The 17,273-nt window shown below is 51.4% G+C and overlaps 1 protein-coding gene across 1 annotated transcript in view; it reads left to right on the forward strand.

Moving 5' to 3' along the window:
• The window catches only part of FCGBP (Fc gamma binding protein), a 39,320-nt gene extending 25,751 nt beyond the window's left edge, over positions 1–13,569 (forward strand). The window contains exons 12-20 of the mRNA XM_010947243.3: positions 833–1,406; positions 1,737–2,353; positions 2,749–3,292; positions 4,357–4,928; positions 5,201–5,774; positions 6,809–7,008; positions 9,681–10,064; positions 12,990–13,261; positions 13,387–13,569. Of these exons, the coding sequence (XP_010945545.1) occupies positions 833–1,406; positions 1,737–2,353; positions 2,749–3,292; positions 4,357–4,928; positions 5,201–5,774; positions 6,809–7,008; positions 9,681–10,064; positions 12,990–13,261; positions 13,387–13,396 (3,747 nt within the window). The 3' untranslated portion in view covers positions 13,397–13,569. The remainder of the gene's footprint in view (positions 1–832; positions 1,407–1,736; positions 2,354–2,748; positions 3,293–4,356; positions 4,929–5,200; positions 5,775–6,808; positions 7,009–9,680; positions 10,065–12,989; positions 13,262–13,386) is intronic.
• Positions 13,570–17,273: the final 3,704 nt, after the last annotated feature.

Here is a 17,273-nt window from a genome sequence, read left to right on the forward strand (position 1 = left end):
CCTTATGAGCTGGGTGATGTTGGGCAAATGACTTGACTTGGTGGGCCTCCATTTCCTTATCCATGAAGTGGTGATCATAGCAGGCCTTGCCCCACAGTAACGTGATACATGTATGTATGTAAAGTGCTCAGCTGAGGGCCTGACCCAGGTGAACACCCTTGAATGTTTGTAAGGGAACAAATGAAAGGCCCGGAGCCTCCAACATGGAGAGAAATTCAGGGAGATGGAGAGAGAGAGAGAGGTGGGCTGCCCTTTCTGCCCAAGGTAAGGGGGATGCAGGTTAATGGCAGCTCACAGGGAGAGAGAATGAGGTATGGAACAGGGTAAGCACTCAATAAACAATGGGGAGAGAGTGGAAGAGATGCCCAGACACACAGAGAAGCACAGGAAATGAGAGAGGATGGCAGTAAGTGAGTGAGACCCAGAGAAGGACCCAGAGAGAGAGATAAACCCAGAGAGCGAAAGTGACACACACACTGGGGGTTAGGGGGCTGGAGTCAGAGAAACTCAGAGAGACCAGAGTGAGAAAGAGAGGTCAAGATGTAAAAATAAAAGAAGGGCGGGGGAAGACAACAGGGAGAGACAGAGAAGAGAGGTAGATGGAGATCAAGAGAGAAACCCAGAAAAAGCAGCAGAGTGGGGTTTCATTCTCCAGGGCCTGGACTAGAGCAGAAGTCCGTAATGTTTGTCAAACGACTATATGACCGTCAGTGGTGAGGAAGGCCTTGGCAGCTCCCAGCCATGGCAGGATGAGGAAGGGAGGCAGGGGACCAGAGCTGGGCCTCTGCATCTCAAGTGACCTGTGTTTGCCTCCCTTCCCATCCTCCTGCAGGTGAACGGTGTGCTGACAGCATTGCCTGTCTCTGTAGCCGGTGGACAGCTTTCAGTGACCCAGGGCGCATCAAAAGCAGTGCTGACCACTAGCTTCGGGCTGCGGGTCAGCTATGACTGGGACTGGCGCGTGGAGGTCACGCTGCCCAGTAGCTATCACAGCGCGGTGTGCGGGCTGTGCGGGAACATGGATGGCAACTTCAGCAACGACCAAGCCTTCCCGAACGGCACACTGGCTCCCTCCATACCCATCTGGGGTGGCAGCTGGAGGGCCCCAGGCTGGGACCCACTGTGCTGGGACGAATGTCAAGGATCTTGCCCAACTTGCACCGAGGACCAAATGGAGGAGTATGGGGGCTCTGGCTTCTGTGGACCCCTGGCCCCTGGCACCAGTGGCCCCTTTGCCACCTGCCATGACCACGTGGCCCCCGATAGCTTCTTCAAGGGCTGCGTTCTGGATGTCTGCCTGGGCGGTGGGGCCCACGACATACTTTGCCAGGCTCTGGCCGCCTATGCTGCTGCCTGCCAGGCGGCTGGGGTTGTCATTGAGGACTGGAGGGCACAGGCCGGCTGTGGTAAGTGTTGCGGGAACAGAGCAGGAGCTAGGGCCAGGGGTCCTGCCTCTTCCAGGCTGGTTTGGGTTCACTCCAGTCCTTTTGGGTCTTTTTGTTTCTTTCTCTCTGTCTGTTTTTGTTGTTGTCTCTCAGTCTCTTGGCGCTCACATTGGTGTCTCCCTTTGTCTCTGTCTGTTTCTCATTCTCTCTCTCCCTGTCTCTGACCGAGTCTCTCTTTGTCTCTTGCTCTGTCTCTCTTGGTCTCTGTCTCCTTCTACCCTGTCCTCAGACCCCACCCCCTGACACCATTCTCTCTCTTTCTCTCTCTCCCACCCCTTCATCCACCCACAGAGATCCCCTGCCCCGACAACAGCCACTACGAGCTCTGTGGCCCACCCTGCCCGGCCAGCTGCCCATCTCCTGTGCCCCCCACAACCTCAGCCCCTTGTGAGGGCCCCTGCACCGAGGGCTGCCAGTGTGACTCAGGCTTCGTATGGAGTGCCGACCACTGCGTCCCCCTGGATGGTGGCTGCGGCTGCTGGGCCAACGGCACCTACCACGAGCCAGGCAGCGAGTTTTGGTCTGATGCCACCTGCTCCCAACAGTGCCAGTGTGGGCCTGGGGGTGGCTCACTGGTCTGCAAGCCTGCCAGCTGCGGGCTAGGTGAAGAATGTGCCCTGCTGCCCTCAGGCCAGCACGGCTGCCACCCTGTCAGCACAGCTGAGTGTCAGGCCTGGGGTGACCCTCATTACATCACCCTGGATGGGCACCGATTTGACTTCCAAGGCACCTGCGAGTATTTGCTGAGTGCACCCTGCGATGAACTACCCTCGGGGGTTGAGAACTTCACCGTCACTGTAGCCAATGAGCACCGGGGCAGCCAGGCCGTCAGTTACACCCGCACTGTCACCCTGCACATCTACGGCCACAGCTTCACCCTCAGTGCCGGCTGGCCCCGGCAGCTGCAGGTGAGGGGTCTATGGGTCAGACAAGAGCATGTGCCAGCCCCAGGGTTGCCTGGGAAAGCTAGGGATCCGCCAAATACCCCAACCACTTTTCACAGGTTAGTGGGCCAGATGGAGGGGTTCTAGCTTTGGAGCTAGATGGCTTGGAGCAGTGTCTTTCCTATCTCTGAGCCTTTATTCCTCTGTAAAATGGGTCTAAGTGCCTGCTTCAGAGGGTAGTGTGAGGAGTCAGTGACACCGTGTCTATAGATGCTCATCATTATTACTACGACTATTATTATTACAAGGGGGGAGGTCACGTGCTCAGGGTACCTGCCCCCCCACCCCAGAAAGTGGGTCCAGGATTCAAACCTGTGCCCGTGATGTTCACTACGCTAACCCCAACTCCGCGCCCGCAGGTGGACGGCAAGCTGGTGGCGCTGCCCTTCCAGCTGGATTCGCGCCTGCACGCACACCTGAGCGGCGCCGACGTGGTGGTGACCACCGCCGCTGGGATCTCGCTGGCTTTCGACGGAGACAGCAATGTGCGCCTGCACGTGCCAGCGGCATACGCGGGCACCCTCTGTGGCCTGTGCGGGAACTACAACCAGAACCCCAACGACGACCTGAACGCGGTGGACGGGAACCCCGGCGACTGGCAGGTGGGCGGCGCTGAGGGCTGCGGGGAGTGTGTGCCCGGACCTTGCCCGGAGCCCTGCACGCCGGAGCAGCAGGAGTCCTTCGGCGGCCCCGATGCCTGCGGCGTTATCTCAGCCACCGACGGCCCACTGGCGCCCTGCCACAGCCTCGTGCCGCCCGAGCAGTACTTCCAGGCCTGCTTGCTGGACGCCTGCCAGGCTCAGGGCCATCCGGGAGGCCTCTGCCCTGCCGTGGCCGCCTATGTGGCAGCCTGCCAGGCTGCTGGGGCCCAGCTCGGCGAGTGGAGGCGGCCGGACTTCTGTCGTGAGTACTGATCCTAAATGGGCAACATAGCAGAGGTCTCCACACCTCTCCCCTTCACAAGGCTCTAAGACAAGAGCCTTTTCCTCAGGGGGGCTTAGGCACCATCCTGCTTCCCCAGAGCCCAGGTATCTCCTGTCAAAGAAACACCTTTGCATTCACACATGGAAATACGCTAGGTCACATATTGTAATGGGGTGGCTCAGATACTCCTGGTCAGAATCCTTCGGTCCAGTTCACTCTCCGGGATTCATGAGCTCAGATGAGTGTGTCTGACCCTCTCCAAACCACACAGAGAGGTACACCTGGTCAAGTCAATTCTCTCAGCTACTCCTAGTCAGAGAGACCTGAAGAATTGCACCTGGTCAGATGCCCCTAGACAGGGAAATACACAAGGTCAGATAGAATTGGTCTGATAATCTCAGACAAGGGTTCCTCTGGTTAGAGATACTTGGTTAGATTTACACTGAGATACACTTAGGTACTAGATAGATACACTTATACCTAAGTAGAATCATGACCCTGACATAGCCCCAGGCAGATACATACAGATTCGTGGTCAGATCATGGGCAGGTCCCCTCAGGCCGATCTCCTGGTCACATTTATCCTGTCAGCTTCACCCAATCAGATTCGCGTGGTGGGAGTCACACGCTGACACAGACCCTGTCGGAGAGAGTCCCTCAGAGGCTTCTGGTCAGACAGGTGTACTTTGGTGGCATACAAGGTCCATCTGACCCCACAGCACAGCCAGATTCACAGCCTGAGATACAGTTGGTTCTAATCTTGCATATCTCGGTCGGATACACATGGTTAAATTCACCCAGTCAGATTGACTTGATCTTCAGAAATACTTGATCAGGTTGATACACCACTTGGACAGAGAGACTTGACCCCCAGATCCCCACACTGAATCCCCCACCTAGACGTACGGGGTCAGACACAGATCCCTGGACAGATTCACTCATGAAATATGCTCAGATTCACCTGGACAGGTTCTCCCACTCTGTGCCTCCCCCGGTCCTCCTCCCTCCCATCTGCCCGGCTCACTCCTCTCTTGTCCCCACAGCCCTCCAGTGCCCCGCCAACAGCCACTACAAGCTCTGCGGTGACTCCTGCCCTGTGAGCTGCCCCAGCCTCTCGGTGCCCGAGGGCTGTGAGCCCACCTGCCGTGAGGGCTGCATCTGTGATGCCGGCTTCGTGCTCAGTGGAGACACCTGCGTGCCTGTGGGCCAGTGTGGCTGCCTCCACGAGGGCCGCTACTACCCGCTGGGCGAAGCCTTCTACCCAGGCCCTGAGTGTGAGCAGCGCTGTGAGTGTGGGCCCAGTGGCCAGGTCACCTGCCAGGAGGGCAAGGCCTGCGGGCCCTATGAGGAGTGCCGGTTACAGGACGGCGTCCAGGCCTGTTACCCTACAGGCTGTGGCCGCTGCCTGGCCAGCGGGGGCATCCACTACGTGACCCTTGATGGACGTGTCTATGACCTGCATGGCTCCTGCTCCTATATCTTGGCCCAGGTCTGCCACCCACAGCCTGAGGATGAGGACTTTACCATCGTGCTTGAGAAGAACGCATCAGGAGAGCCCCAACGTCTGGTGGTCACTGTGGCCGGTCAGGTTGTGGGCCTGGCTCAGGGACCAAACGTAAGTGAACATGGCCTTGCTCTGGGAGGCTGAAAGCACCATGACCCCACCCTGGGAGCTCTGAGGGGGACAGGGCCCTCCCTAGGGGTTTTTAGAGAGGTGTGACCCCACCCCAAGGGGACTAAGTGAGACACTGCCCTGCCCTGGGGGCTGCGGCAGGAACACAACCCTGCCCTAGGAAGTCTGTGGGGGACATGGCTCACCCTAGGGGTCTGAGGGGCCTGCCCTACCTGTGGTTCTGAGTCCCTGACCTATCTGGCCCTTCCATCCAGGTCACTGTGGATGGCGAGGCCGTAGCCCTGCCTGTGGCTGTGGGTCATGTGCGGGTGACTGCCGAGGGCCGGCACATGATTCTACAGACAACCAAGGACCTGCGGCTTCTCTTTGATGGCGATGCCCACGTCCTCATATCCATCCCTAGCCCTTTCCATGGCCGGCTCTGTGGCCTCTGTGGGAACTTCAATGGCAACTGGAGTGACGATTTTGTCCTGCCCACTGGTGCCGTGGCCTCCAGCGTGGATGCCTTTGGAACCGCGTGGCGGGCGCCTGGCTCCTCTGAGGGCTGTGACGAGGGCTGTGGGTCCCAAGGCTGCCCTGTGTGCTCGGCAGAGGAGACGGCCCCATACGAGAGCCTCGAAGCCTGCGGGGAGCTCCAGGACCCTAACGGCCCCTTCTCAGCCTGCCATGCAGTGGTGAGCCCCTCGGAGTACTTCCGCCAATGCGTGTACGACCTCTGTGCCCAGAAGGGCAGCATTGCCGTCCTCTGCCGCAGCCTAGCAGACTACATGGCAGCCTGCCAGGCAGCTGGTGTGACCATGAAGGCCTGGAGGTCGGATAGCTTCTGCCGTGAGTGTCCATGGGCCCTAGGGAAGACTTCCACCCAAGCTTGGGGGCGCCCCCTATCCTGCTCCCTCTCCTGTCTGCATCTCAGGAGCAGCCCCCAGCTCCTCCCACCACACACCCTGCTGGCTTCCCTCCTGCCCACCGACTGACCCTTCTCAGACTCCTTTCAGGGGCCTGCTCTCCTGAGACCTCAGAGTTCTTCTCAGGGCCCATCTTGGACCCTTTCTGTTGGGACCTGGGAGGGCAGGTCGGACAGGCCAGAAGCTCACACAGTAAAGCCTGAGTCTGTTCCTCACCCAGACCCCCCAGGATGGGACCATATCCTCTCAGATTCTTCCAGACAAGGCTGCAGCTCCCTCAGACCCCCAAGACTCTACCTCTTAGATACTCCCAGTCAGAGATTATTTGTTCCCTTCATACCCCCAGGGCAGGGCCAGGTCTCCTTCACTCTCCTCAGGACAGGACCTAGGTCCAGGCCCATCATCCACCCCCATAGCCTTGATTTTGTCATCAGTGCTGACAGTGGATGCTGTCTATCTCCAGCTCTGACCTCTGTCCTGCCTGCCAGCCTCAGGGGTCCAGTGGCCTCCTGGATACTTTCCCCTGGGCGTCCCTAGGGTCCCTCACACCTCCTGTGTTCCCATATGACATCAGCATCTCATCTCAAACCTGATCCTCCTATTCCGTTACCCTGGTCTTCATCTCAAGGTAGCCGCACCATCCACCAGTTGCTCAGCGGAAGCTCACCCTGGATGCTTCCCCTGAGCCTTACAGCTCCCATCCTGGCCCTGACCCCTCTGCCTCTGCTTCCCCAGTCCTGGCCCTCAGCTTCTGTCTGTATTTCCCCAGTGTAGCCCTGGGCACACTGGGCTATCACTATCTGTCCCACTGATATGAGCTCACAGGGTAGGTCCTGGAGCTATCTTCATTGCTTGTGTCCCCAGCACCACCAGCCCAGAACTGGGTGTCCAGTACCCCTGTTCATTATTCGGTGTTCAGGTGCAGGCATGACCCCACCCTGCCTCTTCTCTCTGCAGCGCTCCAGTGCCCTGCTCACAGCCACTACTCCACCTGCACGCGCTCCTGCCAGGGCTCCTGTGCATCTCTCTCTGGCCTCACGGGCTGCACCACCCGCTGCTTTGAGGGCTGTGAGTGTGATGATCGCTACCTGCTGTCCCAGGGTATCTGCATCCCTGTCCAAGACTGCGGCTGCACCCATGACGGCCGATACTTGCCGGTGAGCAGGAACTTAAGGTGGGCAGGGCGGGTGAAGGAGCCTGAGGGAGACTCAAAGTTTCTGTGCTGACCCCCTCAAGGTTGGGGGCAGAGAAGCCACCATCCTTTCCCTTCTGTGTGACTCAGTGCTGGTAACATCCCTATATTAGTTTCCTGTGGCTGCTGTGGCAAATGACAGCAATTTAGTGGCTTAAAACAAGAGAAATTTATTTTCCCACAGTTCTGGAGGCCAGAAGTCAGAAATCAGTATGACTGGGCTGGGTTGGCTGGGCGGCGCTCCCTCCAGAGGCTCTAGGGGAGGATCTGTTCCCTGCCTCTCCCAGCTTTTGGTGGCTGCAGGAGCTCCTTGGCTTGTGGCCATGTCCCTCCAATTTCTGTTTCAGTGTCACATTCCCCCTCCTCTTCTGTGTGTGTTGTAAAATCTCCCTCTGCCTCCTTCTTATAAGGATATACAAGATTGTATTAAGGCCCACTCAGGATAATCTCTCCATCTCAAGATCCTTCATCAAATCTGCAAACACCCTTTTTCCAGATAAGATAACATTGACTCGTTCTAGGCATTAGGGTCTGATATCTTTTGGGGGCCCTTATAGGGCCTGCTACAGCCCCCCTCCCTAAGCCTCATTTGTTTCATCTGTAAAATGGGGTTGATCATCATCCGTGCACCATAGGTGTCTGAGGATCGGCTGTGATTGTACATGCTAGGCACCCACTGAGCACTGGGCCTCACCCTCCATGCTCATCACAGTAAAAATAAGAGTAATTTTCAGCAGCACAGTAGGTAGCACAGCTAACAATCTTTTAATAAAGGGAACTGAAAGTTAATAGTTGATTTATTTTTGTGATTGATATTTTTTGAGCTCTTTCTATGCACTCAGTTTGTTACAGATGTTAAGTCATTTAATAGTCACGATAGTTCTATGAGACAGGCACTATTGTTATTTTTCCTGTTTTATGGATGAGGAAATTGTGACAAAGGGAAGTCAGCCCAAGGTTACCGTTAGCAAGTGGGGAGTCTGGGACTCATGCCCCAGCAGCCTGGGCTCACCATCTGAACTACTAGGCTGTCCTACTTCTTCAAAAGCATATTTGTCAAATAAAGGAAAGACAGATTACCACACCCTATCCCCATTCATCCCAGTTTCATTAATAGCAGGAAGGTAGGCTAGAGGGTCTGGAAGTACAGAACTTCTGGGGAAGGAGATGCCAAGCTTCTACTCCTCTCTTAAGGTCTCGCCACCTACAGGAAGCCCTCCCTGATCCCCTAGGCCGAGTTAGGCACCTCCTCTGGACTCCCACAGACCCCTGTGCTTCCCCATCCCAGCCTTGACCACTCTGCCTGTGCTAGATTTCTCAGATTTGTGGATTTGGCATTCAGAGGAGAGGTCTGGGCTGGAGGCACAAATGTGGGAATCATCAGTATAGAGATGGTCATTATTTTTCATTTATTTTTATTTTTTCATTATTTTTAATTAAATGTATTCATCTCGTTTAAAGTTCTCAAACTTTTAAAGAATTCAAACTTAAAAAAAAATGCAGGAATAGTACAAAGAACTGCATATCCTTCCCTCAGGTTCTTTGACTTTTTGCCAAGTGCTTTATCATCCTTTCTCTCTCTACATGCACACACTATTTTTTTTAGGACTATTTGACAGTGTGATGCAAACGTAGTGCCCCTTTACCCCTAAATACTTTAGCATGGGTTTCTTAAGAGTAAGGAAACACATTTGATATGACCACAGTACAATTCAAAGTCAAGAAATTAACACTGATTCGATACTGTTATCTAATCTAAAGATTTTATTCGAATTTCACCAGTTGTCCCAGTAATGGTCTGTAAGACAATTACCCACGCCCCATCCCCACCCCAGGCGGGGGTTCAGTTGAGGATCAGATACTGCTTTTAGTTTTATGGGATTTGGTGACATCACCAGGTAGTAAGTGTAGTTTAGAGATGGAACAGATCTGAGGACTGAGCCCTGGGCAGGGTAGTGTTCAGAATTTGGGAGATGAAGAGGAACTTAAAAGTGCAGTGAAGAAAGAACAGCCCATCAGGCAGGAGAAAACCAGGAAGAAGTCCCTTTCCTGGAATTGGGTTTCAGGAGCCCCGTGTTCTGGGCTGTGGGTACCAGGGCTCTGGGATGTCTCCAGTGCCCACTCCTACCCATATCAGTTAGCTTTTGCAGGGCTACAAACTTCCCCCAAGACATAGTCGCTTAAAACAACTGTTTGTGTAGTTCACAATCCTGCAGCTCTGCAGTTTGGGCTGGGCTCTGCTGGGCTCTGCTGGGCAGTTCTTCTGCCGTCCCCTGGACTGGCTCTTACATCTGTAGTCCCCCAGTTGGATTAGCTGAGGTCTGGCTGTCTCTCTTCCATGGGTCTCTCATCTTTAGGCAGGCCAGGGGCTGGGCAGGGTTCCGAGAAAGAGAGGGTAAAGCTGTAAGGTCTGTTGAGGTACTGGCTTAAACTCGGCACAGCGTTGCTTCTGCTGCATTGTTATGACTAAGACACAGTCTTAAGGCCAGCCAAAATTCGTGGAGAAGGGGAAATAAACTCCATTTCTTAATGGGAGTTGCTGCAAAGTCACTCTGCATGGATCCAGAAGGTTGAAGGGTTGTGGCCGTTTTTGGAAATCCACCACACCGCCATAACGTAGCCCCTTCCTGTGCACAGGTCAACTCCTCCCTGATGACCTCCGACTGCAGCGAGCGCTGTTCCTGTTCCTCAAGCACCGGCCTGACGTGCCAGGCAGCCAGCTGCCCAACAGGCCATGTGTGCAAGGTCCAGGCTGGGGTCCGGGACTGCTGGGTCCCCGACAGTCTCTGTTCCCTCTCTGTGGATGGCAACCTCACCACTTTCAACGGGGCCCGCACTGCCATCAGCTCCCCGGGCATCTATGAGCTCTCTTTCCGCTGCTCAGGACTACAGGAGACCATCCCTTGGTACCGTGTGATCGCTAACGTCTGGCCCTGCGATGACAAAGCTGAAGCTGTGGGCCTTGTTCACATCTTCTTCCGGGATGGGCTGGTGACTGTGACCCGAAACAACAGCGTATGGGTAAGCCTGGGCCCAGGGTGAGTGTCTCCTCTGGGCTCTGTTCTTCCTGTTGCAGTGTCCTTACATTCCTGGCTGCCCATCTGTCTTACTACCTGTTTTTCTCACCCAGATCTCTGCAGTTTGTTTCTCTGGATTTATATTTGTCTCAGCACTTCAAACTTAGTCCCTCTGTTCTGGCTGAATTCTTGAGGAGCAAAAACACATTTAAGTAACTTACTAGTTTTGATATTAATGTTAATGAAGAGTCTATTGGTTGCAAGTGACAGGAAACCAAATTCAGAGTTCCTTGAGCAAAAATGAATGTATTGGCCCACATAACTAGAAAATCCAGGGATAGAGCCTCAGGAGTGGCTGGATCCAGGTGCCCCGGCAGTGTTATCTGGATATGTACCTCTGTTTTTCAGACTTGCTGTTCACCAGATCAGCTTCATTCTCTGTGACTCCTCGCAACAAGACAGGGATTATTATTATTATCCCTATTTTGCACAGAGGGGAAACTAGGGCCCACCCCCAAAAAAGTCATTTATTCAAGTCACTCAGAGAGTGCCTGGGAGATCCAGATTTTGAACCCACCAGCGCCATGCTCTGAACCACTTTGATGGGAATGGGATGGTGGTGGTAACTGTGAGGATACAAGGGACCAAGATGGATTCCAAGTGCCATGCTCAGTGGGGACGTCCTCTGGACTCTGTCCACTCCAGGCCACTGAACCTTTCCCTCAACTGTCCTTCAGCTTGCTCTTAGGGCCCCCTTAGGCCTGTCACTGTCTCGTAAGTCCATTCCAGCCCCAGTGGGCCCTCTCTTCTGCCTCTTGACTTCCACTCACTTACAAACGTTTTGCATTTGCCAAACCCCATGTTTCTCAGCACCCCAATCCCAAATTTCTGAGAGAGAGAATCTGCTTGGCCTAACTGAGGGCTGATGCCAGCTCATCGTCTAATCAGCCGTGGCCTATGTAACAGAGCCTAGGACCTAAACACAGACGGCAGGCTGCTCTAAAGTTCCCATGTCTCAGTTCCATGGCCTGTTCATTGATTGCAGGGACATCCACTGGTGTCTTCTGGGTCCAGTGGAGAGATACAGCCAGTGCTCCACACATTCCTCATCCAGTGGATGGTCTATATCCCTCCACCAATGCCTGGAGATGATCCAAGACTCAGCTTCAGGTGGTCCCTGGAAGCAGGGAAGCTGGGAAGCTTGAGTCCTCTCTTCAGTGTAATCTGGACCGGTCACTCCTTTTCTCTGGCCCTGTGCTTGATTCATAATTCAGGTGAACAGACCCCTACTCCTGCCTCCTCTTGCTCCTCTATCAAGAAACAGTTCTCTACACAGCAGATAGATGTTCTAGAAATGTGAGTCAGATCAGGTCATTCTGCTGCTTAAAATTCTTCAGTGGCTTGCCAAAACAGCATTCTAAACTCAAGCTACCTCCCTTCCAGGGCCTGCAAGGCCTTGTATGATATGACTTCTGCTGGCCTCTCCAACTTCATTTTCTACAATTCCTTCCCTCATTGGCTCTGCTTATAATAGGCCAAACTGGCCTTGATACTGTTCATACAGCCAACCGAGCTTGTTCCAACCCCAGAGCCTTTGCATTTGCTGTTCCCACTATCGCAATGCTTTTCTCCCAGATTTTCCAAGAATGGGTTCCTTTTCATCCTTCAGATCTCAGTTCTGGCATTGCTTCTACAGAGAGGCCTTTCTCAGCTACCTACAGACACCCTCCCTCTCTATCCCAGTCTCAATGCTGTTACTGTCTTATTTCCTTCAAGGCACTTATCACTCTCTGAAGTTACCCATTAATTTCTTTGTTTGTGTTGGTCGTCTTTCTCCATTACTAGAATATAATCCTCAGGTGGGCAGGGATCCTGTTTATCTTGGTCATCACTTTGTCAGCCAGTACCCAGATCAGTGCCTGGCACTAGAGGGTACGCAGGAGAAGTTTGGTTTGGTGAATACATTCAGCCCTGTTCCCTCTGCACCAGGCCATGTGCTGGTAACACAGATAATATAGAGCCAGTTCTTATCCTTTAGAGACTGATGAAACTTTCCATCCACCTCTCCAACTATCCTTCACTGCATCCATCCATTCTTCTTCTCTCCCTCCTTCTAGCCATCTGTTCTTCCACCTCTTCCTTTTTTTCCTTCTTTCTCTCTCTCCCTCTCTCCTTTCCTCCATCTTTCCATCTATCCATGCATCCATCTCTTCAGATCTATCTACCTGTCTTTCCTGTCTACCGATCTCTCCAATCTGTGGCAGAGGAAGAGTCATATACAAGAGCATTTAGAAAAAAATTTTACTTTGAAAAAAGGGCTCGCTAGGGCTTCTGACTTTACAAGGATTAACTCATCAATGAGAACAGACAACAGTTATTTAAAGGAAAAAAACTCACAAGGTTACTGAGTCCACAGCCTATACTAGAGAAACAGTCATTTTCTCACATGATTATTATACTTGCTGGGTCATGACTTGTCTTCAGACATCAGCATTGAAAAAATAAGGGATGAAGTTGCCCTGTTAGGGAACCAGTAACTTACAGGACATGCTCAAGGGTTCTTTTATTTTGAAAACTAGACTCAGACAGGATGATGCTGGGGTTTGATTGTTTATCTGTCTGGTACAAGTGCTTCCCTGCCTCCACCCCTGGCTGCCCTTGGAATGTTGTGTGCACACCTGTTAATCCATTGATCCATCTCTCCATCCATCGACTCTCTGTTATTCTGTCTATCTGTCCAAATTGCCAACTATCTTTTAAGTATTCATCTTTCCATAAAGGACATCAGTCCAGGTCTTCATGTCTTTCAGCTTCTGCTTCTGCTCCTTGAGTTTGTTGTCTTGCTGGGGGTCTCCATCCAGATAACAGCGCTTCTGTGGTCCCAGCCTCACCTCTGTTCTACCCACCCCCTAACCCCACCAACCACCAGGTGAATGGTCTCCCCGTGGATCTCCCAGCTGAGGTGTTAACATCTGTGTCCGTGAGTCAGAATCCTGATGGCTCCGTGCTAGTCCAGCAGAAGGCAGGGGTTCAGGTGCTGCTTGGCACCAATGGGCAGCTGGCTGTGGCCGTCAGCGATGACCACGCTGGGATGCTGTGTGGGGCCTGCGGAAACTTAGACGTGGCCGGGACCAATGATGAGCATAACTCCAATGGGGAGACAACACTGGAGAACTGGAGAGCACAGGACTTCTCCCCCTGGTGAGGGAATGTAGCTTGGAAGCCAGGCTACATGGGGCAGGGGCACCTGGGCCCTCATGGGAAGGGGGCAGTCAGGGTGGGTGCTCAGTCTACACGAAGAAGTGCTAAGTGTGTGTCTCTTGCAGTCACAACTGATCAGTCATCTACTGGGAATGAGGACGTCAAGACCTGAACCCCCTGGTGATTGCAGTAATCGAAGGGTGCACTGTGTCATTTGTCACTGTGTGCCCCTACCCCACTCTACCCCTTTGATGAGCCACTGAGGCCAACTGTGAAAGCATTGAATAAATATCTTAAGCTAAGCTGCATACCAACGCATCTATTTTATGCCTCTCATCCCTGACTTCCCTTCCTGCACAGCAGGTGTCAGATGCCTGAGGAATCTGGTACATGATGAATATATATTAGGGGGTGAGAGAATGGATGGCTGGATGGAGATAGATGGGTGGATTGGGAGGGGATGGGTAGGGAAATGGGAAAATGGGGAAATGGATGATTAGAAGAATGGATGGCTGAGAAGATGAACAACTGGATGGAGGGAAGAAGTAGAAAATGAAAAGAGAGATCAATAGATTCTGGCTTTATCATTTATAACCCTGGCAAGTTAATTTCTCTGTCACTCAGTTTCCCCATATGTTTTAGTCCACCTGGGTTACTGTAACAAAATACCATAGAATGAGTGCTTTAGAAACAACAGAAATTCAATTTTCTCACAGCTCTGGAGGCCAGAAAGTCCAAGATCAAGACACTGGCAGATTCGATGTCTGGTGAGAGCCTATTTCCTGCAAGGCCAAGGGAGTTCTCTGGGCCTCTTTCATAAAGATACTAATCTCTTTATGAAGGCCCCACCCTCATGACCAATCACCTCCCAGAGGTCCCACCTCCAGATATCATCACATTGGAGATCAGGTTCCAACACATGAATTTTGAGGGGACACAAACACTCAGTCAATAGCATCATATTTAAAGTAGAGCTAAGGGTAGTACCTACCTCACAGAGCTGGAGCGAGGACTTCATGTGTTCACCCAATCTGCAAGTCAAAAGTGGAAGTCTCTCTTCCCTTCCAAACCTGTCTCCTACCCTGCCTATAATGGTCTTCCCACCTGGGTTAATAGCACTACCAGTCCTCAGTCTAGCAGCCAGAAAATGGGGAATTATTCTTGACTCTTTCCTCCCCTTTGCCCTCCACTCCATTCATCAACAAATCCTTTTGGATGGTATCCAAACCTACCTGAAATCTGCCTGCCTTTCTTATTATGCCCCGTGTCACCACCTGGTTCACCCCTCGTCCTCACTCGTAGCAACCAATAGCCTACTATCTGCTCTTCCCCTCCTGTAATCCATCCTCCCAGCCGCTAGATGGCTCTTCTTAACATACACACAGGACCATTGGCTCTACGTTTCTCTTGGAATAAAATCTGTATCTGATTCATTCACCACTATTTCCAGCACCTAGCACATAGTAAGTGCCCAGTACATGTCTGTTGAATGAATAAATGGCCAACCACAACCTTGGAGGAAAGATTTGCATCATACCTAATAAAGGATTACTATCCACAACATACAAAGAGTGCCTTCAAATAAGTAAGAAAAAGACAGCAGCCCAATTAGAAAAAGTGCGTTGAGGATATAAACAGGCAGTTGACAGAAAGAGAAATCTAAATATATTGAATGCATTCAATAGGTCAGGTTTCTCATGTTCAGTATTTCTGAGCTTCACAACAACCCTGCAAAATGAGTATAGATATAAAGAAATAGTCTTAGTGAGGTTAAATAACTTGCCCAAAGGCAAACAGTTTATAATGATGGAGCCTAGATTTGAATGCAGATGTATCACCCAAACCAGTTATTTCCACTGAATCTTGCTGTTGAGTCTCACCTAGGATCAACTGCCTTACAAGAAAAAGAACTGAGACATCCTTAAGACAGAGAAAAAAAATCCAATAGGAAAATAAACAAAAGATCTAAATGGCTGGTAGAAAAAGAAATACAAACAGCCCTTAAGGATGAGAAATTCTCACTTCTGCCCATATTAAGAGAAATGCAGCTTAAACTACCCCGAGACATCACTTCTCAACTATCAGGCAAAAATACAAAAACTTGACAATATAATTAATTGACAAGGCTAGGAGGAAGAGAATTCTTTCATATGTCACCAGTGGGGATGCAAAATGTGTAAGTCCAATGCAGGGAAATTTGGCAATATATGGCAAACTTACAGATGCATTTTTCTTTCGATCCAACTATTTCACTAAGAGAAATCTAGCCCAAAGATACAATGCAATGAAAGTATGTAAGCCCAAGGCAGTTCATTGAAGTGCTCTTGATAATGGAAAAAAGACTGAAACCATTCAGATGTCCGTCAGTAGGGGACTTGTTGAATAAACTTGGTTCATCTACATGATGGGCCACAATGTAGATGAGTGAAAAATAAAAATGACTTCTATACATTGTTTTGGAGTGATCTCCATGGTATATCATGACGGGGGACATGGAGATATAAGCCTTCAGTGCCTCCCCCATCCCAGCTGTGACCATTCTGCCTATACCTCCCCCCATTCTCACCCTGACCCCTCTGGGCTACCACTGTCTGGGAACCAGTCTGTCTCCCCCACTGGACTGGCAGCTCCAGGAGGGCTGGACTCTTTTAGTCACCATTGTGCCCCCACACAAGATCCGCAGGCACCCCCTAATTACCCACTGGTAGTGCAAATATCAGGTCTGCACTGTACTCTTAAGTATTTTCATCCTTAGATAAAAATTATTTTTAATTGGAAGGCAAATAGTAAAATCCATGTAGTGGGCAACATTATCCTGAATTGGAGCCATTTGAGTTATTACATAGCTCCTGGAAATCCAGCATAAACTCAGCAGATTTTCCATCCTGATATTTAAGCAAATTTTCAGGAATGTTTCTGTGCAGCTGGAACACCCTGCACGGAGAATTGAAGACAGCGTAGGTTCATTCATTCATTCAACAAACATTTACTGAGCACCCACTCTGTGCCAGGCCCTGTTCTAGGTATGTAGTGATACAGCAGTGAGCAGAACGGAACAGACCAGTGGATTCTCCTGGAGGTTGTTAGTAAATTCTCATAGTAATACTTTTTTCCTTGAATGAATATGGGGATGAATATTCAAATGATAAAATTACAAAGTACAAAATTCTCAATACTTATGCAGAATCTGCTCACTCCTCACCACTTCCTCTGCCTGAATCCTGATCCATCACTGCAGGCCCCTCCTTGGTCTTCCTGCCCCTACCCCAACTCCCTCTGTTTCCCACATGCAGCCAGAGTGACTGCATGTCAGATATCTCTTCTCTGTTCAGGACCCTCCATCTCACTCAGAGTAAATGCCAAAGCTCTCACCCCTAGGCCCCACAGAATTTGCCTTGTTAACCTCCCTGCCCTCATCTCCTCCTACTCTCCCCTGCTCCCTCTGCCCCAACCACACACCTCACTGCTTCTGCAACCCTCCTTACCTTCCCTGCCTCAGGGCCTTTGCACCTGCAATCCTGGCTGCCTGGAACTCTCTTCCCTCAGATGGGAGCATGCCTCACTCCTCACCTCCTTTAGCTCTTTGCTCCAAAATCACTGGATGTGGGGGAGGTTATAGCTCAGTGGTAGGCTGCGTGTTTAGCATGCACAAGGTCCGGGGTTCAATCCCTAGTACTTCCATTAAAATAAATAAATAAACAAACCTAATTACCTCCCCCCAAAGAGAAAAAAAAAATTAAAAGTCACTGGATGCGTTCCATGACCACCCCATAGGAAACGCCCCCCACACACACACACCAGTCCTTATCCCCCTTCCCTGCTGTTATTTTCTCCAAAGCACTTATTGCCTATCATTCGACATGGTTTTACTAACTTGTTTGGTGTCTGTTTCCCCCACTAGAAGATGAGTTCCAGAAGGGTAGGAATTTGTCTGTCTTGTTTCCTGCTGTATTCCCTGCGCCTGGAACAGTGCCTAGTACATTCAGGCACACAATAAATGCTTTTCGAATGT

This window comes from Camelus bactrianus, chromosome 9 (genome assembly GCF_048773025.1).
Source record: "Camelus bactrianus isolate YW-2024 breed Bactrian camel chromosome 9, ASM4877302v1, whole genome shotgun sequence".
Taxonomy (NCBI): Eukaryota; Metazoa; Chordata; class Mammalia; order Artiodactyla; family Camelidae; genus Camelus; species Camelus bactrianus.